The sequence below is a fragment of the Oryctolagus cuniculus genome, chromosome 10 (genome assembly GCF_964237555.1).
Source record: "Oryctolagus cuniculus chromosome 10, mOryCun1.1, whole genome shotgun sequence".
Classification (NCBI taxonomy): domain Eukaryota; kingdom Metazoa; phylum Chordata; class Mammalia; order Lagomorpha; family Leporidae; genus Oryctolagus; species Oryctolagus cuniculus.
In genome coordinates, this window is record NC_091441.1 from 51386786 (window position 1) to 51409764 (window position 22979).

At 37.6% G+C, this 22979-nt stretch overlaps 1 protein-coding gene across 2 annotated transcripts in view; it reads right to left on the bottom strand.

Annotated features, from left to right (window-relative positions):
• TAF4B (TATA-box binding protein associated factor 4b) overlaps window positions 1-22979 on the bottom strand; it is a 135810-nt gene that overhangs the window by 19127 nt on the left and 93704 nt on the right. For both annotated transcript variants that reach the window (XM_008261165.4, XM_002713611.5), the window contains one exon: window positions 11681-11785. In XM_008261165.4, coding sequence (XP_008259387.1) covers window positions 11681-11785 — 105 coding nt within the window. The remainder of the gene's footprint in view (window positions 1-11680; window positions 11786-22979) is intronic.

Below are 22979 nucleotides of genomic sequence, written 5' to 3' on the forward strand. Positions count from 1 at the left end.
AACTAGCTGACTTTCACTTTCCAGAAAGAGCATACCATGGAAGCACAGAAATAAAAGGAAGGGAAGAGAGAATACTTGCCTTAAGGATTATCAGAAAGGGGAAAAACTAGCTATCCACCACAGATTTCCAAACCAAAGAAAAGATATTTGCACCACAGTAAATCAGGGAAATGTTTATCAAATAAATTCAAATTAGGAATGTCCAGATGATTTCATGTTCTCCATTTAGAAACTATGAATATTTTTTTCTTTTCCATAACTATGGAATTTGAAATTTCAAAATAGTAGGCACCCAATACAAACTTGCCAAATTAATATGAGTTTTTCTTTCTTAGTAATCTCAAACCCTCAGGTACTTCTTTATTTTTTTAAAAGATTTATTTATTTGAGAGGCAGAGTTATAGACAGAAAGAGGGAGAGACAGAGAGAAAGGTCTTCCATCTTCTGGTTCACTCCCCAAATGGCCACAATGGCAAGAGCTGGGCTGATCTGATGCTAGGAGATTTTTCCAGGTCTCCCACATGGGTGCAGGGGCCCATGCACTTGGGCCACCTTCCACTGCTTTCCCATGCCATTAGCAAGGAGCTGGATCAGCAGTGGAGCAGCCGGGACTCGAACTAGCACCTACATGGGATGCGGGCTTAACTCGTTGCACCACAGTGCCAGCTGCCCAAAGTTTATTAAATACAATGCATTGGGGTTGGCACTGTGGCACAGGTTAAGCCTCTGCCTGCAGCACCAGCATCCCATATAAATGCCGGTTCAAGTCCTGGCTGCTCCACTTTTGATCCAGCTCCCTGGGAAAGCAGAGGAGGATGGCTCAAGTACTTGGACCCCTGCACTCACGTGGGAGACCCTGAAGATACTTCTGGCTCTTGGCTTTGGATTGGCCCAGTTCCAGACATTACAGCCATTTGGGGAGTGAACCAGTGGATGGAAGACCTCTGTCTCACCCTCTCTGTCTTTAACTCTGCCTCTCAAATAAACAAATCTTTAAAAATAAACAAATACATTTTACTACTTTTACACTGCTTCAGCACTGATTTGTAGATAACTTTTTTTCAAACAAGTTCAGTTCATTTCTTATAAAAATGATTCATTTCTTATGTAATCTTTAAAGTCATACAAGTAGAAAAAAATGAATCTGGGCTCACTTTAGAATCTGGAGATTAAATGTTACCTAAAATGGGTTAGCCCCTAACAAGATATGTTACCCTTTAGAGGACAGGTATCTAGTACCGGAGAATTATTTTATTTGTGTCTATGGCACCCAAATATAGGGTCAAATAATTATAGCAAACATCAAAGGATTAAACAGTTGCCTGTTAATTTTGATTATTTTTCCATAACCTTTTGAATCTCCTTGATCACTCCACCCTATCACTCCAAATGAGACAAACTATCCTAAAGCTTTAAATATCAACTTGGAGCCAGAAAAGGTAAATTGTCCCACTAGTAAAATAAATACTAGTAAGACCTGATTTTTATTTTTTTATAGTTTAGTATCTTGTCACATTCACTTCAAATGTAGACATTATATGTATATGTATGCATATACATTATTTTTTCTTGAAAACAGATATTAATATCACAGAGTGAAGGATTCATGACTGACTGGAATGTGGGGGAAAGAAGGATATGTTGTCATTTACATGGTAAGATTCAGTGAAGCCATATTTATAACTAAATACCAAATGATAAGACACCCACACAATTTTTATACTGTACTAACTTCTATAAATAAGAAAAAACATGATATTTATCTTTCTGGGTCTAGCTTATTTCATTTAGCATAATGATCTGTAGCTCCATCCATTCTGCTACAAATGTCAGGATTTCATTCTTATTTATGGCTAAATAATATTCCATCATGAATATATACCACATTTTCTTTATCCAGTCATCAGATCATGGACATCTAGATTGGTTCCACATCTTAGTGACTATGAATTGTGCTGCTATAAACATGGGAGTACAGGTATCTCTTTCATATGCTGATTGAATTTCCTTTGGATATATTCTCAGGATGGGATCGTTGGGTCATATTGTATATATTTTTAGTTTTCTGAGCAATCTCCATACTGTTTTCCACAATGATTATACCAATTTGCATTCTCACCAATAGTGAATATTAGGGTACCTTTGTCTTCATAACCTCACCAGCATTTGTTATTTAAGACTTTTGGATAACAGCCATTCTAACTGAAATGAAGTAATATCTTATTCTGGGTTTTATTCGTATTTCTCTGATGGCCAGCAATCCTGAGCATTTTTGCATGTGTCTATTGGCCATTTGTATTTCATCCTTTGAAAGATGCTTGTTCATATCTTTTGTCCATTTCCTAACTGGATTGTTTATTTTGTTGTTGAGTTTCTTGAGCTCCCTACATATTCTGGATCTTTACTGAATGCATATTTTGCAAATATTTTCTCCCATTCTGTCTTCTGTCTGGTACCTCTTCACTTTTGTTAACAGTTTCTCTCACTGTGCAGACACTGCTTAGCTTGATGTAATCCCATGTGTCTATTTTTGCTTTTATTACCTGTGCTTCCAGAATCTTAACCAAGAAATCTTTGCTTAGACCAATGTCTTGCAATGTTTCCTTTATGTTTTCCTCCAGTAATTTGATAGTTTCAGGTCATAAGTTTGGGTTCTTGGGCCATTTTGAGTTGATTTTTGAATAGGCTGCAAGATCGGGGTCCTTGTTTCAAATGCCAGCATGCAAAAATCCAGCTTTCCCAACACCACCTGTTGAAGAAATTGTCCTTTCTCCAGTGAACGATTTTAACTTGTTTGTCAAAAATTAGCTGGTTGTAATGCATGGGTTAATTTCTGGGGTTTCTATTCTGTTCCATTGATCTACATGTCTATTTTTGTGTTAGTACCAGGTTGTTTTGATTGTAACTGCCCCGTAGTATATCTTAAAATCTGGTATTTTGACAGTTCTGGTTTTGTTTTTATTGTTTAAGGTTGTTTTGGCTATTCAGAGTCTTGTGTGTTTATGTATTTTAACATTGTTTTTTTCTAATTTTATGAAGAATATCCTTTGAATTTTGATTGGGATCACACTGAATCTGTAAATTGCTTTGAGTAGTTTGGACATTTTGATGATATCAATTCTTCCAATCCATGAACATGGAAGATTTTTCCATTTTTTTGTGTCTTTCATTTCTTTTTTTGTTTGTTTGCATTTTTCAAAAATACTTTTTTTTTAGGATTTTTTTTAACTTTTATTTAATGAATATAAATTTCCAAAGTACAGCTTATGGATTACAATGGCTTCCCCCTCCATAACTTTCCTCCCACCCGCAATCCTACCCTTTCCCGCTCCCTCTGCCCTTCCATTCACATCAAGATTCATTTTCAATTCTCTTTATATACAGAAGATCAGTTTAGCATATATTAAGTAAAGATTTCAACAGTTTGCACCCCCATAGAAACACAAAGTGAAAAATACTGTTTGAGTACTAGTTATAGCATTAAATCACAATGTACAGCACATTAAGGACAGAGATCCTACATGAGGAGTAAGTGCACAGTGACTCCTGTTGTTGACTTAACAAACTGACACTCTTGTTTATGGCATCAGTAATCACTCTAGGCTCTTGTCATGAGTTGCCAAGGCTATGGAAGCCTTTTGAGTTCACCGACTCTGATCATATTTAGACAAGGTCGTGTCTTTCATTTCTTTACAAAAAAGTTTCAACTGAGTATCTACAGCAAACTGCTACAGAGCACTTGTGGCACAAAATTTTTTTAGGTCACTTCTAAATACAAGTAAAAATTGGCCAGTGCCGTGACTCACTAGGCTAATCCTCTGCCTGCAGCGCCAGTACTCCAGGTTCTAGTCCCAGTTGCTCCTCTTCCAGTCCATCTCTCTGCTGTGGCCTGGGAAGGCAGTGGAGGATGGCCTAAGTGCTTGAGCCCTGCACCTGCATGGGAGACCAGGAGGAAGCCCCTGGTTCCTGGCTTCGGATTGGTACAGCACGCCAGCCATAGCGGCCATTTGGGGAGTGAACCAACGGAAGGAAGACCTTTCTCCCCTCCCCGCCATTGTCTAACACTGCCTATCAAATAAACATAAATGGTGAGCAATATAGATTGAGTTCTGCAATGAAATAATTTTATAAGTTCTATTCAAATAATACTTGGCGAACAATATTTGAGGAATATTTGGCTTAAAAATAGTTAAAGAATGTCCAAAATGAACTGTTTTTTTCAAGCTTCAGAAATTTTAAAAAGTGCAAGAAGGAAGAAATGTATTTTGGGAATGCACACTTAATTGTGGTAAAAAATAGCCAAACTATTATCAGTATCGCATTTCCTTCTCTGGAAAAACTTTTTTTTTTGAATGAGAGTTACATTATTCTGATTTTCAATCAAATTTTCTAGTTTATTACTGAGCAAAGGTCTAAAAAAAGACTTTACCCATGTTAACCCAAGAATAATAACTTGCCTCTAGAAAAACAGAATATACAAGAGGACTTCGAAAACTTCATGGAAAATTCATGTTATTTTTTTTTTAAATAGTTGAGAATACTTGTTTTCAACATTGTACTCTTTACTTTTTTTTTTTTTTTTATTTGACAGAGTTAGACAGTGAGAGAGAGAAACCGAGAGAAAGGTCTTCCCTCCATTGGTTCACCCTCCAAATGGCTGCTACGGCTGGAGCTACACCAATCCAAAGCCAGGAGCCAAGGCACCTCTTCCTGGTCTCCCATGTGGGTGCAGGGGCCCAAGCACTTGCGCCATCCTCCACTGCCTTCCCAGGCCACAGCAGAGAGCTGGACTGGGAGAAGCAACCAGGACCAGAACCCGGCGCCCATATGGGATGCAGGCACAGCAGCTGGAGGATTAACCAAGTGAGACATGGCGCTGGCCCAGGAAAATTCATGTTTGAATTCCATTTTCCATTAATTTTCTGAAGCCCCCTCGTTCTTATCCACATAGTTTCTTTATTTTGTTAGCAAATGAATGCTATTTTAAGTAAAAGCACCATGTAGCTGATTTGGTACTGTAAATAATGTAATTTTTATAGAAATATCAGCATTTTTAAGCCATTTGAAATAATACTGGTTTTAAGGATAGGGGAAATTTTGCTTTGTTTTATTGAAATAGAAAAAAACTAATAAAGGACAAAAAAAGCCTAAAACTAATTTCTTTAATTTATTGTCAAGAAAAATGGCAATCTCTAAATGCTAATGGTAGTAGATTTACTTTTCTAAAATTTACTTTTAAAAAACCACAATCAGTACTATTCAGCTGTTTAAAAAAAAAAAAAAAAAGAAAAGAAAAAGAAATCCCATCTTTTGCAACAAAATGGAAGCAACCAGGAACCATTATGCTTAGTGAAACAAGCCAGTACCAAAAAGACAGATACCATATATTTTCCCTGATCCAAGGCAACTAATAGAGTACCTAAAATGTAACGTATTAGAGTGAAATGGACATCTTGAGTCAATGATTGTTTATAGCCCTTGTCTTTTCTGTTAAGGACTAGTGTGTTTTTTCTCTATGCTATTTGTTGAATTATTTTACTTAATATGGGGTTAACTTTATGATCAAGAAGAGAACTGAAAGTAGATTTTTTGGGGCCAGCGCTGTGCCGCAATGGGTTAACGCCCTGGCCTGAAGCGCCAGCTTCCCATATGGGCGCCGATTCCGCGACCTGGCTGCTTCTTTTCCAATCCAGCTCTCTGCTATGGCCTGGGAAAGCAGTAGAAGATGGCCCAGGTCCTTGAGCCCCTGCACCCACGAGTGAGACCTGGAAGAGGCCCCTGGATCCTGGCTTCGGATCGACGCAGCTCCAGCCATTGTGGCCAGTTGGGGAGTGAACCATCGGATGAAAGATCTCTCTCTCTCTGCCTCTCCTCTCTCTGTGTAACTCTGACTTTCAAATAAATAAATATTAAAAAAAAAAAAAGAAAGATTTTTGTAAAAGTTAAGAGTGAGAATGGGAGAGGGAGGAGGAAAAAGGGTTAGAGCATGGGCAGGGGGAGGGAAGGGGTGAAGTATCCCTATGTTCCTAATCTGTATATATGAAATACCTGAAACTTGTATAACTTAAATACAATTTTAAAAAATCATTCTATTCAATCTTCCAAAACGAAAACTCACCCACGATAAAAAAAAAAAAAAAAAACTGTACTTGAACTAGAGTTACTCTTTGAAGAAATTCTCATTTCCTACTATCCTAACAAATTTAAATCAAACAGGTATGATTTTGAGTTCTCATCTATAAAGAATGAAGCAAACTAAAAGTAAAGACTCAGTTTCCAAAGTATAGAATTCTAAAAATGGTTTCATACATTTGTATTACCCGTGAGAGAATAAAGCAAGTAAATGAAGAGTTCCTGACAATCCTGATCAATGTAGTTCAACTTACTGGCAGGGAAAACAAATAACAGAGTCTTCTTTTCTTTAGCAGAAAAATGCTTTTAACATTAAAATATCACAAATAAAAAAAATTAGTCTAGCTACTTTAAAAATAAGAATTTACAAAATATTACCTAGTGATCATAGACAAGGATATGTTCAATTCAAGTTGGCATTACTTAAAAGTCTGACAATAACCTAAGTTTAAAGCCCAGGAATTACAAGGGAAAATACACATGCCTAAATTCTCAAGATTAAAGAAGCACCATGTGAACATACAATTCAATATGCTTATATCCAAGTTACAAAATATGTTTTGAAACTAAAAATAAAATAATTTTTATGTCACATAAACTAACATATATTGCTATCACTGTAGCACTTTCATTCTCTGGCTCTAATTTATGGACTCAGATTCAAATATACAATGAATGAAAAACACTAAAAATCTCTATTATAAATCAGGTATTATTTAACATCTCTTACATTTGTGACAGACTCAAGTGAGACTAAAGCAAATAAAAATTCAAATTTGCTGTCTCCAATGTTCCCTATAGATTCTACGAAAGGCTGAAATAATATTATTAATGGGTTATTACTATGATGATATATATGATAATTTATTAGGCATTTATTTGTGGCCTGGAGCTGTAAAGTGTTTCACATAAACCAATCAAGACATTATAAGGTAGATGTTATGCCCATATTAAAGGTGGAGAATAACTGAGGTATGGGGTTTAAGGAATTTCTTCCAAGGTTGCAAAGTTTAACAGAGTCAAGATCAAAGTCAAATTTGTCTAAGTCCAAAGTACAATACTCATCCCATGTGCTATGATAACTTCCACAAAGCAAACATTTACAGAATTTATTGCACAATGCTAACACAGAAAAGTAGGTCAGGAACTTAAACATCCCTAAAATTCATTCTCTAATGAGTTATCACTTATAAACTGTAACTATATGGATTTAAAAAAAACTCAAAATAACTAACTGTACTCGTGATAAAAGAGTGTTAAAGGTTCTTCGTAGGAATATGCTTAACAATGAGATCACATGCCCAATTTTAATAAAACTTTTACAAACATTTATATACAAATGATCCTAAATTAAAGAGCCATAGGGTGTCCTGTGCTAAAAAAAAGTAAAAACTTAAAAATAGTTCTCTACTGGACTACCTTAAGGACATTATGCTAACTCAAATAACCAAGGGGCAGGCATTTGGTACTGCACCGTAAGTCCTCACTTGGATGTGTACATCCCAGTCATAGAGCCTAGTTTGATTGCTGGTTACTTTGCTTCTGATCCAGCTTCCTGCTAGTGTGCACCATAGAAGGTAGCAGGGCATGGTTCAAGTACTTGGGTCCTTGTTACTTACATGGGAAACCCAGATGGAATTTCAGCTCATGGTTTTGGCCTGGCCCAGGCCTGGCTACTGTGCACATTTGGGAAGTGGACTAGAAGACAGAAATCTGTCTCTTTTAAAAATTTTTGTTAAGACCAGTCACAAATCAACAAATACTTCACAATTACACTTAGAAAGGCATCTAACCTAAATCTGCATATATGAAATACATGAAACTTGTATACCTTAAATAAAATTTAAAAAAATTTAAAAAAGGTAAAAAATAAAAAAAAGGTAGTCAAATTCACAGAAACAAAAAGCAAAATGGTAGTTCCCAGAAGCTGAGGGGAAGGAAAAACAGGAATTGTTTAATGGGTACAGAATTTTAGTTTTACAAAATGAAAGAAGCTCTGGAGAACTTTCCAATGTGAATGGAGTTAACACTGTTTAACTACACACTTATAAACGGTTAAGATGATTAAAAAAAAAAAAAAAAGGACTTGGAGCAGATAAATAGCTATAAACAGATACCAGTCAGAATAGCTGTGCTTCACTGACCAACATAGTAGTCACTAACCACATGTGGCTATTAAAATTTGTTAACTTAAAAAAATTTTAAATTCAATTTTTTTTCCAGTCACACTAGCCACATTTCAAGAGTTCAGCAGCCATATATAGCTATCCCGGACAATGCAGACACATAGTTTCATAATCATATAAGCCCTATTAGATAGCACTGATTCAGAGTTCAGAAACAGACTTAAACACAGACGGGAATTTGTATTTTACACAAAATTGTGTGTGACAAGGTGGCATTTCAAATCAGTGAAGGAAGGAATTATTAAGTAAATGGTTCTCATACAATTTGCTAGCTTAGATGAGAATGACACAGGACTAAGGAGATAAAGCTAAATACATATCTAACTCCTACTCTAAATAAATTCCACAGGAAGCAAAGATTTACATTTTAAAATGAAGCAATAAAAACACTAATATATAAATTTTAGTTAAGATGGGCTTTGTGGGTGGGTGTTTGGCCTACCAGCTAATATGCCTATGTCCTACAGTGTAGTATCTGGATTTGATTCCTAAGTTTGGCTCCCTGATTCCAGCTTCCTGCTAATGCAGACCCTGGGAGTTAGCAGGTGATAGATGGTTCAAACAGTTGGGGCACTGTCACCCATGTGGGAGACCGAGACTGTTTCTGGCTCTTGGCTCTGGCCCCAGGTCTAGCCCCAATCATTCTGGACATTTGGGGAGTGAACCAGCAGATAGCAGTGTGCTCTCACTCTGTCTCTCAAATAAATTTAAGACGAAAAGAGACTTTAAAGAGAATGTAGAAGAGAAAAAGGAACAATTGATTATTTTAAGGAAAAATTAAAAACTTTTACTAGCAAGGATGGGGAAACCTTTTTTCCACCAAGAGCCATTTGGATATTTATAACATCTTTCAGAGGACATACAAAATTATCAACTGAAAAAGGAGCCTGCTGTGGATTTATTGAATTTTAAGTCCTACTTGCAGTTGCCTTGGCAGAGCCAGACCAAATGATTTTGTGGGTCTTATACAGCCCATGGGCCAGATGTTCCCCATCTGTTACACGAATAAACTCCAGACAAACTGAAAGAAACAAGGGAGTTGTTCATTTCCTTAATCAATTAAAAAATATAACTCAACTGGACAAAGGACAATTGGTAGGACAAACATACCAAAAAAACTGCTCAACTTACTCATAACTTAAATGGTCTACTAAAAAATGGCTTTTTCAACCATAAAATGGCAAAATAGTGCTACTGTTATGGGAAGTGTGGAAAGACAGGCAATAATAGATATGAAAATGGAAACAAGTTATTCAAGAGCTATTTAAAAATACTTATCAAAATTAAGAGAAACAAATAATATTTATGAATAAAATGCTATTGAGTCTGAAATTGACTTTAAAATAATTTGAAAGAGAAAAGGCATTTAGTCTAGAGGTTAAGATGCCCACATCCCATACTGGAGTGCCAGTGGTTGATTACAGCTCTGGTTCCTGACTCCAGCTTCCAGCCAGTGCAGACCCTGGCAGGTCGCAGCAATGGTTCAAGCAGTTGAGTTCCTGACACTCACATGGGAGACCTGGATTAAGTGTTCTCAGCTTCCAGTCTCAGATCTGGCCATGAAGAGCATCTGAGGAGTAAACTAGCAGATGGGAGTTTTCTGCCTTTCAAATAAATTAAAATAATAAAATTGATAATTTAAGTAGAAAATAACTTACTTGAGAAATTGTTACAGATATAATAAAGTTAGGCATAAATTATTATTGGAGCAGGGAAAAGGGTACATGGGGCCACATTTTACTGCTCTCTCTACCTCTGTATATACTTAAGTTTTTTCAGAGTTCTCCTTTGAAAAATTCCTTTAGGCCAGGAATTCCATCTCTACAAATTTGGCCTCCGGTTAGTTACATTGTACAAGCAACTACACAACTATGTAAGTACAAAGAAGTTTTCTGGGGCAATAAAGCAAAAATCTGGAAACAACCCTGTCCATCAGACGAAATGGAAAACTAAATTATGGCTTGTTGAAACACAGTCAAGTCACATACCTTCAAAAAGTATGAAAGTAAATTATATGTGGTATATTATGGAAAGGGGGGGAAATTTCAAGAATAGAACAATAGGTATAGTCTGACCAAATTTAAGTAAAACCAAAATAAAACACATAGATATGTGAATACACATCAGATACGTGCTCATATTCGTAACAAATCTCTGGAAGAACATGTGAAAAACTTAATGTCAGTTACATCTGAGTAGGAGATGGGGACATTATTACATTCCTCATGTTTAAATGAAAAAGAACATGAATTTTTAATAATCTTTCATCTATTAAGGTAGCTGGCATTCATTTAGGGACTACTACTGTTTAGGGTCAATGTTGTTGGGGAGCTTGTCTCAAAGTACGTTTCAATTCTAAAGAGAAGGGGCTGGCATTGTGGCATTTGTGCTGAACCAATGCTTGTGATGCAGGTATCTCATGTCAGAGTGCCTGTTTGAAACCTGGCTGCTCTGCTTCCAATTCTGTTTCCTGCCAATGCACCTGGGAAAGCAGTGGATGATGCCCCAAGCACTTGGACCCCTGATACCCATGTGGAAGCCCAGAAGGAGTTCTTGGCTCCCAGCTCAGCCTGGCCCAGCCCCAGCTGTTGAGGCCACTTGAGGAGTGAACCAGCAGATGAAAAGATTTCTCTCTCTGACAGTCTGTCTTTTAGATGAATAAATAAATTGCTGACCTCATCCAAGGGCTCTTATCATACCTTCATTTGAGCCCTATTGATTGATCCTGAAGTCTAATCTTATCTCCAATAATTATTCTGAAGTAGGTAAGAGCCTTCCTTAGCATTAATCAAAAAATCAGTGATACTTATTGAACATATTGTACCATGTTCTATGGGGAATGCAATGGAATAAGATCACAGTCATTACACAAGATATTTGCAATTTAACAGAAGAAAAAAAATTTCTTACGAGGCACACACAAAGAACAATTAAGTCAGCAGATACACGATATGCTTAGAAAGGGAGAAGCTGGTGTTGGAATGAATCATCCGTGTTCAAGGAAGAAATAAAAGGGCATATTCAGTCTTAATAGATGAGCCAGACTCAGATAAATAGAGAGAATAACATAAAACTATCAGAAAAGCTGCACAGAAACAAAAAATAGAAATAGGGAGATTCAGTGTGACTAGAGTCAGGGAATAGGAAGAAGTATAAAATAAGAATGAAGTAGAAATAAAGTTCAGGGTGATGCATATGGCAAAAATCTAACAAAATGTAAGATTTCCTAAAATTAACAAGAGTTTTAACAAAAGTTTGACAGTAACTATGCATGGAGCAGGGTAAACTATTTCCATTTCTCTGCTCATTTTTGGCTTGCTTTCTTGCCATAAAAAATAAAGTAATAAGCACTATTTCAGTACCTCACTTGCAGATTCTAGTGGTCTCTTCTTCCTCGGTCCAATAGCTGCAAGAGCTGTAAGATTAGCGTCTCTGTGTTGTATCTGTGCGAGTTCCAATTGCTGCAACTAGAAAACAGGAAAAAAAATCAATGTTTACACACGGTCACACTCGGGGAGGAAGAAACTGATCTGTAAGCTCATTTCCGAGTTCTTCACCAAATAGTTACACTATAAAATAAATATTAGATTCCTAAGAGCCAATGGCACATTTCCTGGTTCCCTCACTCCAACAAACTCTTTAGTCTTTAATCTCTATTGAGAAGAGGCAAAACTGAGGTAACAGGGAAGTGCAGGGGAAAAAAAAGTAGAAAAGGTATTTAAAGTTAATTTCCCCTCATTTTTAGCATAGTTAAGAAATGCCTGAAAAATAAGTTTAGCAATAAATTGGAGAGAGTGACCACAGTCCACCTTTCAGATTAAAAGAAGTTACTTCAAAATATTGACAAAAAAAGACAAAAGAGAAAAGGGAAAAAAAGACAAAAACAAAAAAGAAAGAAAAAAATACTGGTAATTTTTGTACATGATAGGGCCCAGCTCTAACATGCTATATGATTTACAAAGCATTTATCTCTTATAATCACACAGAATGGTATACATACATTGCTATCACATATGAAAATTATCCAGATATGCCATCCCCTTTTTACTCATAGAAATAGAGAGGCTCTACAAGGTTGGGACAAGTTTATAAAAGTCAAACAAGTACTAAGAGGTAGAAACAGAACTTGGCACTGGATGTTGTCATTACAAACCTACTTGATACACCACAATTTTCCATTTGCAAATTAAAATCAGAAAGTTATATTTATCTTCATGGCAAGAATCAAATGTGATTTCGTACTGTTCTGTTATGCAGCTCTCACCATATTTAATCCAGAACATCCAAATCTGGAGAGTGTAATTTTCTAATATGTGGGCAATACTATGCATAAAATATGTCTTATTAAAATAAGGCAGAAACAGCACAATTTCATCAAAATAGTCAAGTGTCAAATTAGGTATTCTTAAAAAACAAAGGTGAGAGAGTCAAAACAAAATATTTTTACAGGGACCAGTGTTGTAACATAATGGCAAAGCTACCACCTGTGATGCCAGCATCACATATGGGCAGTGTTTCCAGTCCCAGCTGCTACATTTCCAATCCAGCTCACTGATAATGCGCCTGGGAAAGCAGCATTAGATGGTCCAAGTGCTTGGGCCCCTGCATCTTTGTGGGAGTCCTGGAAGAAGCCCCTGGCTTCAGTCTAGTCCAGTCCTGGCCACTGTGGTCATTTGGATGGAAGATTTCTTTCTCTCTCTGTGTAACTGCTTTTAAAGTGAATAAAATATATCTTAAAAAAAAAGCCCACTATTACATTATTACATATTAATTATTATTACATATTAATCTTTCCTAGAAGAGGTATAATATTCAATTCCCTTCAGAATTTACTACTATGGAAAGCGAAAAGGAAAGAACTCGGGGCTGGTAGACAGCCACAAATTCAAGTAAGATTAAGACTGTGAACTAAAAGTAGCCTGCAGAGAGAGGCTAGAATTGGAGCATAACAGGTAAAGCCGCTGCCTGCGATGCTGGCATCCCTTGTGAGTGCTGGTTCAAGTTCCAACTGCTCCACTTCCAATCCAGCTCCCTGCTAATGGCCTGGGAAAAGCAGGAGAAGATGACCCAGGTGTTTGGGCCCCTACCACCCACTGGGGAGACCTGGATGAAGCTCCTGGCTCCTGTCTTCAGCTTGGCCCAGCCCTGGCTATTGTGGCCATTTCGGGGTGAACCAGTAGATGGAATCTCTCTCTCTCTAACCGACTTTCAAATAAATAAATAAATAAATAAATAAATCTTTTAAATAAATAGTAGCCTGTGGAGATGTACTACACTTTATAGATTTTTTTATAGATAAATTTATAAATTTATAGATACATTTTTAACACTTGTTTTCTTTCTCTTTTCTTTTTAAAGATTTATGTTACTTATTTGAAAGACAGAGTTACAGAGAGAGGTATGTAGAGACAGAGAGTGAGGTCTTCCATCTGCTGGTTTACTCCCCAACATGGCCGCAACAGCTGGAGCTGAGCTGATCCAAAGCCAGGAGCCAGAAGCTACTTCCAGGTCTCCTAGGTGAGTGCAGGGGCCCAAGGTCATCCTCCTCTGGTTTCCCAGGTGCATTAGCAGGGAGCTGGACTGGAAGTGAAGCAGCTGGGACTGGAACTGGTGCCCACATGGGATACTGGTGCTATATGCCAGGGCTTTTAATTCGCTGTGCCACAGCACCTGTCCCTAGCACTTCAAAAATACCAGGATAAAAATAGGAAATATTAGTGCTCAATTGGTCAGTCTCAAGGAGAAACCAAGTAAATAAGCCCCACTTTAAGAAACTTCCGATTATAATAATAATAGAGAGAAAACAATGAAAAGCAGAAGAAAACTGCTATGGTATGGATGTTTGTGTCTCCCCAATATTCACATGATGAAATCCAAACCCCCAGGTGGTAGCATCAGGAGTGAGGCCTTTGTGAAGTGGTCATAGGGCCAAAGGACTCACCAATGGGATTAATGTATTTCTACATATACTAGAGACCCCTCACCCCTTCCACCATGTGAGAAAACAGTGAGAAGGTGCCATTTATGAAGAAACAGGCAATTACAACACTCCAAATCTGCAAGCACTCTGCGCTTTGATTTCCCAGCCTCCAGAACCAAGAGAAATAAAAATGTTATTCATAAACTACCCAGTCTTTCAAATAGGATACTTTTGTTACAGCAGCTTGAACAGATTGAGACAAAAATTAACCAAAGGAAGTGAACTAAATACTACCTTCTATTTGCTCCATAAATTACAGAACAGAAATCCTTTCGAACTGTGGGCTTCCTTATAAATAGATAACTAGAAAAGTGTTTTCAGAAGCTTGGAAACAGCCTTTGTGGCTGTTAGCTTTTTTAATCACAAAAAAAAAAAAAAAAAAAAAAAAAAAAAAGGCAAAAACAAACAACAAAAAAAACATGAACAGAGTTTTAGAGTCTGATGTATAGAAAATCCAGAACTTTTAGGTGACAAAATAAATATTTTAGTTAATCTACTCTGCAGTACAAACCAAAGAGCAAGCTATATTTTAAAATCTTTCCCTGCAGAGAAATGGCACCTACAAGATAACCAAACCAAATTAAATGTTTCAAAATTGACCTTTGTCTTCAAATCTCCCTATCATTGTATAAAATATTTTTGTTTCCTGACATTTTACACACAATATCTTAGACAATTTTGCAAAATTCTAACAAAAATGGAAACTGATCATATTTTTTGTTGGTACTTACAACAAACTTTCTCAAAAAACATGTAAAATGGTTAGCACAACATGCTTAAAATCAAGACAGGAAGAAGTTGTGGGCATCAAGGCAGATTTAGCATAACCATGGTGGTTTAACATAACCATGAAGGTGAAAACAAGCAAGCTCAGATTTTACAATGACAGTTAAGTATGTATAAAGATAATAATTTAACCCCAATATCAAATAAGAGAAACTCTTTAAAAATAGCAAAAATTTAAATTGAACGTGGAATATGCTTTGGGAAAATACATTTATTAAACTCTAAAATTCTCAATGATGTTTATATAATTGGTTCTGAATTACTAAAAATATCAAGTCTATTCAGGAAAACAAGGTTAGATTCTAAAATTTCGTACTACAAAGTAAACAAAAAAAAACCTCATTAAACATTAATGGTGATTTTTAAAGGAAAGGAACTTAATATAATTTAAAAAAATCAGGGGTGGTGCTGTGGAGTAGCTGGTAAAGCCACTAGCTACAGTGCTGGCATCCCATATGGGCACCAGTTCATGTCCCAGCTGCTCCACTTCCAATCCAACTCAGCTCTCTGCTATGGCCTGGGGAAAGTAGTAGAAAATGGCCCAAGTCCTTGGGTCCCTGCACCCACATGGGAGACCTGGAAGAAGCTCTTGGCTCCTGGCTTTGGCCTGGTGCAGCTCCAGCCATTGTGGCCATCTGGGAAGTGAAGCAGCGGATGGAAGACCTCTCTCTCTCTGACTCTCCTTCTCTCTCTGTGTAACTCTGATTTTTTTTTTTTTTTTTTTTTTTTGACAGGCAGAGTGGACAGTGAGAGAGAGAGACAGAGAGAAAGGTCTTCCTTTTTTGCCGTTGGTTCACCCTCCAATGGCCACCACGGCCGGCGCACTGCGCTGATCGGAAGCCAGGAGCCAGGTGCTTCTCTGGGTCTCCCATGCGAGTGCAGGGCCCAAGCACTTGGGCCATCCTCCACTGCACTCCCTGGCCACAGCAGAGAGCTGGCCTGGAAGAGGGGCAACTGGGACAGAATCCGGCGCCCCGACTGGGACTAGAACCTGGTGTGCCGGTGCCGCAAGGCGGAGGATTAGCCTAGTGAGCCACGGCGCCAGCCCTGATTTTCAAATAAATAAATAAATCTTTAAATAAATAAATAATAAATAAATCACCACCCCCAAGTTATCTAAAATTCAAGGTTACCACAATGAAATGCAGAATCATTTTCAAACCCTCAGACAATTACTGGCTAAGCATCCTACCAAATCAAATAGTAAAGAATCTGACTACAGCTTGTGCTATGGCGTAGTGAGTCAAGCAGCTGCCTGCAGTGCTGGCATCCCATATGGGTTCCCGTTCTAGTCTTGGCTCCTCCACTTCTGATCCAGCTCCCTGCTGATGGCCTGGGAAAGCAGTAGAAGATGGCCCAAGTGTTTGGGCCCCTGCACTAGCGTGGGAAACCCAGATGGCTCCTGCTTTGGATAGGCCCAACTCTGGCCATTATTGAAGCCATTTGGGGGAAGAACCAGTGGATGCAAGACCTGCCTCTATCTCTCCCTCTCTCTGTACCTCTGCCTCCCTAGTAAATACATCTTAAAAAAAAAAAAAAAAGAATCTAATTATTATTATTATTACTTTTTCTAACCACTAACACAAGTTCATAAGATAGCAGGAAACTGTCCAGAACTCCTACAAAATATACACTCTGATGCCTTATTGGCCAGCCTTTCTCATCGATCCCTACCTTCCAGAGAAATGGTATATTCCTCATAATCTCAATCAAACACCTTCTCTTTAAAAAAAAAAATTATTTATTAACTTGAAAGGCAGAGTTCGAGAGGGAAAAGCAGAGGCAGAGAGAGAAGTCTTCCATTTACTGGTTCACTCCCCAAATGGCTGCGACTGCTGCAGCTGGGCCACTCTGAAGCCAGAAGCTTCTTCCAGGTCTCCCATATGGGTGCAGGGGCCCAAGGTCTTGGGCCATTCTCTGCTGCTTTCCCAGGTGCATTAGCAGGGAGCTGAATCAGAAGTGGAGCAGCCGTGTCTCAAACTGGCTCATATATGGGATGTCAGCACCACAGGCAGTGACTTAATCTACTATGCTACAGCACCAGCCCCAGACACCTCCTCTCTTTAACTTAAACATAATACCCAATTTGTAAATTGTTTAAATACAACATGCTACAGTTATTCTAGATTACCAAACATTCCCCCACCTTACCCTGGCTCTCACTGTTACACTCTTCTTTCCTTCTGGTCCTCTGGAAAGAAATAAAACCTAACATCCATAATCAACCCCACATTACATCTATTAGCTTGATGGCATTTAATGTAAATGTTCCTATAGGTAAGATCTTTTCCCTTTTATGCCTCACCTTTCCCTAAGTTATGACAACCTTGAATAAGCAGAAGAGGCATTGTTACATTTATTTTATTTTATTTTATTTTATTTTATTTTATTTTATTTTATTTTATTTTATTTTGCCAGGCAGAGTTAGACAGTGAGACAGAGAGAGACAGAGAGAAAGGTCTTCCTTTTCCATTGGTTCACCCCCCAAATGGCCGCTACGGCCGGTGTGCTGCACTGATCCAAAGCCAGGAGCCAGGTGCTTCCTCCTGGTCTCCCATGCGGGTGCAGGGCCCAAGCACTTGGGCCATCCTCCACTGCACTCCCAGGCCACAGCAGAGAGCTGGACTGGAAAAGGAGCAACCGGGACAGAATCCGGCACCCCGACCGGGACTAGAACCCGGGGTACCAGTGCCGCAGGTGGAGGATTAGCCTAGTGAGGTACAGCGCTGGCTTTTTTTTTTTTTTTTTTTTTCCACTTTCATTTTAAATAAAAGGAAAGTGAAGCAAGTTGCAAAAGATGAAGAAACTTCCTGAAAGTGAGATCTACATATTAGGGCAGGCTGAAACTAGAATACAAGACTCCTGTCTTTGAGCTTGATACTATTTCTTTCATAACATGCTCTGAATAGGGAGCAATATGTCTCCCAAGACACATGAAGCTACTTTTTTTAAAAAAGATTTATTTATTTATTTGAAAGGCAAAGTTAAAGAGAGGCAGAGAGAGAAAGAGAGTGAGAGAGAGAGAGAGAGAGTCTTCCATCCACTGGTTCACTCCCCAATTGGCCACAACATCTGGAGTTGTGCTGATTCAAAGCCAGGAGCCAGGAGTTTCTTTAGGGTCTCCCATGTGAATGCAGGGGCCCAAGCACTTGGATCATCTTGTACTGCTTTCCCAGGCCACAGCAGAGAGCTGGATCAGAAGTGGAGTAGTGAGGGTTCAAATCGGCATCCACATGGCATGCCAGCACTGCAGGTGGCAGCTTCTCCCACTACGCCACAGTGCCAGCACCGAACTTAAAAAAAAAAAAAAAATTATTTGAAAGGTAGAGAGAGAGAAAGAGAGATGGAGAGAGGGAAGGAAAGACAGAAAGATCTTCCATCGGCTGGTTCACTTGCCCAAATGGCCACACCACCACAGGGGTTGATCTGAAGCTAGAAGGCAGAAGCTTCCTCTGAGTCTCTCACGTGGAGTACTTGAGCCATCTGCTGTTGCTTTTCCCAGATGAATTATCAGAGAGCTGATTATGAAGTAGAGCAGCTGGGACTCAAAACAGTGCCCATATGGGATGCTGGCACTACTACCCACTATGCCACAGCACTGGACCCCAAAGCTACCCTTTTAAACTAAGGATATATGCAACCTTCTGATGTATCTCTAAATAAAATACTTTCTTTTCTATGTAAAGGAATCCAGTAAAGAAATACAACCAATGAAGTCTCTCATGAAAAGAATCCATGAAAAATGTTAGTGTAACCTTCTTGATTCCAAGACAAACTTACGGAAAGGTAACTGAATTATGCTAGTTCAAGATGCCACATCTCAGATTCCCATATCACAAACAGCATTTTGTTTCATTTTTGCATATCATTTAATTAAAGGGAAAATGAAAGTAATAAATTTTGAGGATTCCCATTTTTTTGTTAGACCAATCGTTCTAAGGTATAATCTGCAGAACTGCAGCAGCAATAGCAAGCAGCATCTGGGAATTTTTTGTAAATACAAATTATTTGGCCCGAGCCAGATCTACAACAGCGTACATTCTGGGTGTGGGGTTCAGCAACCCATTTTTCACAAGTTCTCTGAATAATTTGCATGCATGTCAAAGTCTAAGAACTATTATCCTAGACTATCAATGCTATAGATCTGCTTCTTCACCCATATCAAAATATAAATGCTCTATAACATCATTTTAAGAATTTCTTTTCCATCCTGCGTAATTTGATTACTGAGATGTGCTTTTAATTTATTTATTTTGATGTTTAACAAATTTTTTTTATTTACTGATATGGGATCCAGGCATCCCATACAACATCTTAACCACTGGGGCAAATGCCCAACCCAAAGATGTATTATTAATGACAAACTTCATTTTGTCTTGTACAGTGTTCCTTGAGTTTTGGCATTTACAAAACTGGCATAAAGTTTAAGTGAAAAAGCTCAACTATTAAATTTTAGTAATTAGCTATCATGTTTCATTGACTCCATATCTTCAAATTTCATTTTCAAAATACTTATATACACTGCTCTTCTGCTACCTAAATATAAGTAATATATTTTCTAATCAGTTATGACTCTTATGATTCAGTATTTTATTTATTGTGCAATAATGCTTTATGGAGAGTTGTGCTTACCATTTTTAAACAAAAATCCTAAATACTTCAGGGTACATGTTTTTAAATGGTTATGCATTTTAATCACTTAATGCTATTCTTGTGTCCAGTTCTTACAGGTTGTACTGCCAAGCTAAAGCGCCAGCAGGTACATGTACCTCTCCTGTCCTCCACTATATAATAATAAATGAAAGATGGAAAGCTACAAATTGTTATAGAGAGCAAATGAATTCTCTGTCTCATTCTTCATAGATACACTGAACTCATATTTCCCAAAGAAGAAATTCAAAAGGAAATAAGAGTCACAATATGCATAACAAATGTAAGAAATCAGGTTGTTTGAACTACAAGGTCAGAAGGCTTGCTCTGCAGAATTCTAGATGATATGGTCAGACAAGAAAACACTGAGGGCTAGATGTTAATCTAGGACACACAACATACATTTCAGACAAGTCCACAATTGCATTAAACAAGGATATGCCAGGTGTGTGAAGTTAGAAGTTGGCAATTAGTAATTTATTAAAAACCTTTTACAAACAAATGGTAAAAGGAAGGAAGAATGTCAGCACTTATGAGGGAAAGTATCTAGGAAAATCCAAAAAACTCACAATGTCAGTATAATTGAAAATATGAAGTTAAGAGAGAGATGGAGAGAACAGAGTGATGGCAGGGGGAAGAAAGGAAATAGGCTTGGAGAGTAAGACACACACACATACACGTGCACAAAGAGAGCAACAGAGACAATACAATGTTTTTTCAGACAAAAACAGAGAAGAAAATGAAAGTTTAAAATAAATTGCTTGACTTATGGGGATATTCATGATATTTTAGCTAGGGAAAAGCAGTTTTCCAAATAGATAACCTGTCAGGTCACTAAGAACAGTGTGCAGTAGGAACTACTTCAATGGGCTGAGACTGGACTGGAGGTAAATCCAAAAGCATCCTTCCCCTCCCCACCCCACCCTCCAACAGTGCCAAATGAAAATCACAAAACTGAAGAACTCAATAGGAAGAATGAAAAGAAATTAATGGATACCATTATAAAAGCCTGCCCAACTGAACACAATTTTTGTCCTTCTACATGGAATACAAAGAAAGCAACAGCCTCTAAAGCTGTATTAGAGAAAACAAAACTGTAGGAGAAATGGTCAAGACCCAAATTCTAATACCTAAGAGCTGAAGGCAAGCATGGATTGTAAGATTAGGGGGATTCAGGTTGTGACTTAATGATTATATGGCAAATATTGCTGAAACATTTCCCAGGATACCAGGATGTATAATGTCTACAACTTCTCCACATAGTTCACTGGAATTCTACATTTATAAGAAACTATCACTCATCTATTTACTGTTTCCAGCTTGGTAGGTAAGTAGCAGTTACTTGAAAGGAAAAGCAAAGCAGTTCTAAATCATGCAACCCTAAGGTTGCTAATTCTCCCATCTGAACAAAGAAAACTTTCTAGATAGTAAAATAGCAAAAATTTACAAATCAAAGCATTACAGTTTACACCAACATGACAGCAATTAGTACCACCCAAATGCCAACCTTACAAATTACCAATTAAGAACAATTCCACTCTATATTAGGTAAGGTATCAATATCAATGCAGTCATGGCATATCCTTATGTGTTTGCTTCTGAACTACAGACCCTTAGAACATTAAAGTCAGTAATAACTCTAGGCAGTAGGAGAACGACAAAAATGACAATATTTAACTTTCATCAAACATTTTCAACTAACACACAGTGGCTATGTTCTTGGAATGGAGCCAATGTATTTGATTCTTTTTTGGATCAAAGAGGATTTAAGGTAGAAAACAGCCAGAAAACTTTCAAAATATTTTGGAAAAAAAAAGTATATTGAGTTCTTTTAATCTTGCTTGGGAAAAAAAAATAATAAATGGAGGTGTAAAAGGAGAGAAAAAGCTAGATTTGCTACCACCTGTTCTCATTTAGAGGCATTTTTTTTTTTTTTTTTTGGACATTCCCTCTCAGTTTTCTTTGAAAAATGCTGTCCACCTATTCAATCCTCAGGGAATAATGAAACACAATGTTAAAAGACAAATCAAAGAAACAAAACCAAAGCTGAAGAAAAAACTAAGATATAGATGTTTATGAAGGTTTGTGAAGGAGGAATGGACAGTAAGGTTAAAAGGGTAAGCTTTCTGACACATATTTCCAAAAAGATGGAATTAGAAGTGAGAAAAGCAACTAATCAGTTCTTAAAAAAGAAAGAAGACAGAGTAACAACAGGTTGCTTATCTCTAACTAATCTACTGTCAATTAGGTTTGCTTAAAGAGAATTATAGATATAGTTCTCATGTTAATATTTTTAGATACTTTTTCTACTGGAAGCAGAGTATTATCAGGAGTATTTTATTGTTGAAAAGGATCCTGGTTTCAACTCATTTTAATGGTTTCCCTTTCCAGGGTTCCTTGTCCCAATCCTAAAACCCCTCCACCAGAGTTCATGTATTTTCCTTCTCCGTGTTAATGAAAACACACTACATTGAGTGTAAGACTCTTACTAGATTTCCATTTGTTTTGCCTCAGCTCCTACATTAATCCAAACAATAAGGGCCTTTAAAACATTCATAAATAACCTGCTGCTGCTGGCACCTAGGAGCCAAATGCAGCAATGTTAAGCAACAACAAATTTCATAGTTCAAGAGGCACAGTTAAAGAAAAAGGTTGCTCACGAAAATCACTCTTATTTAGACAAAGATGCTTAAAAATTGCATGAAATCAGTGAAGTAACTATAGAAACCAATTTCTTCAGCTCCATATCACACGTCTCACACCTCAATTGTCTTTATTATCATCTGCTGTCAGATCCTTAATCAGAAATGTGAACAGGCTTGATGATTTATTCAGAAGGGAAAAGAATCTGTAGGTCAAGTGAAAAATTTCACACACACACCCACATACACACCACATCTTCAACCTTAGGTACTTTCATTTCATTCTGTTCTCAGCAGCTCTGGGGGCAACTCCAGTGAGATCCAATATTAAGGCTCAATTAAAATAAGCTCCAATTAGTGGAGCTTTTTTCTCTGGGGCTAGAAAAGTCAGGAAATGGATATTGGGAAATGTAAAAAGTCAGCTACTGAGAGGAGGCTGCAGACATAAATGAACTTATTTGTTGATTTCTACAGTTGCTATGCAGAGGCCTCTGGGAGTAAAAGCTTAACCAGTCTAAGCTATAAACTAAAACCCCTGCAGCTAAACATGAACTGTGTGAAACAAGGGCTCCATTCCAGAACAGAAAACTGCTGGGCCCAGAA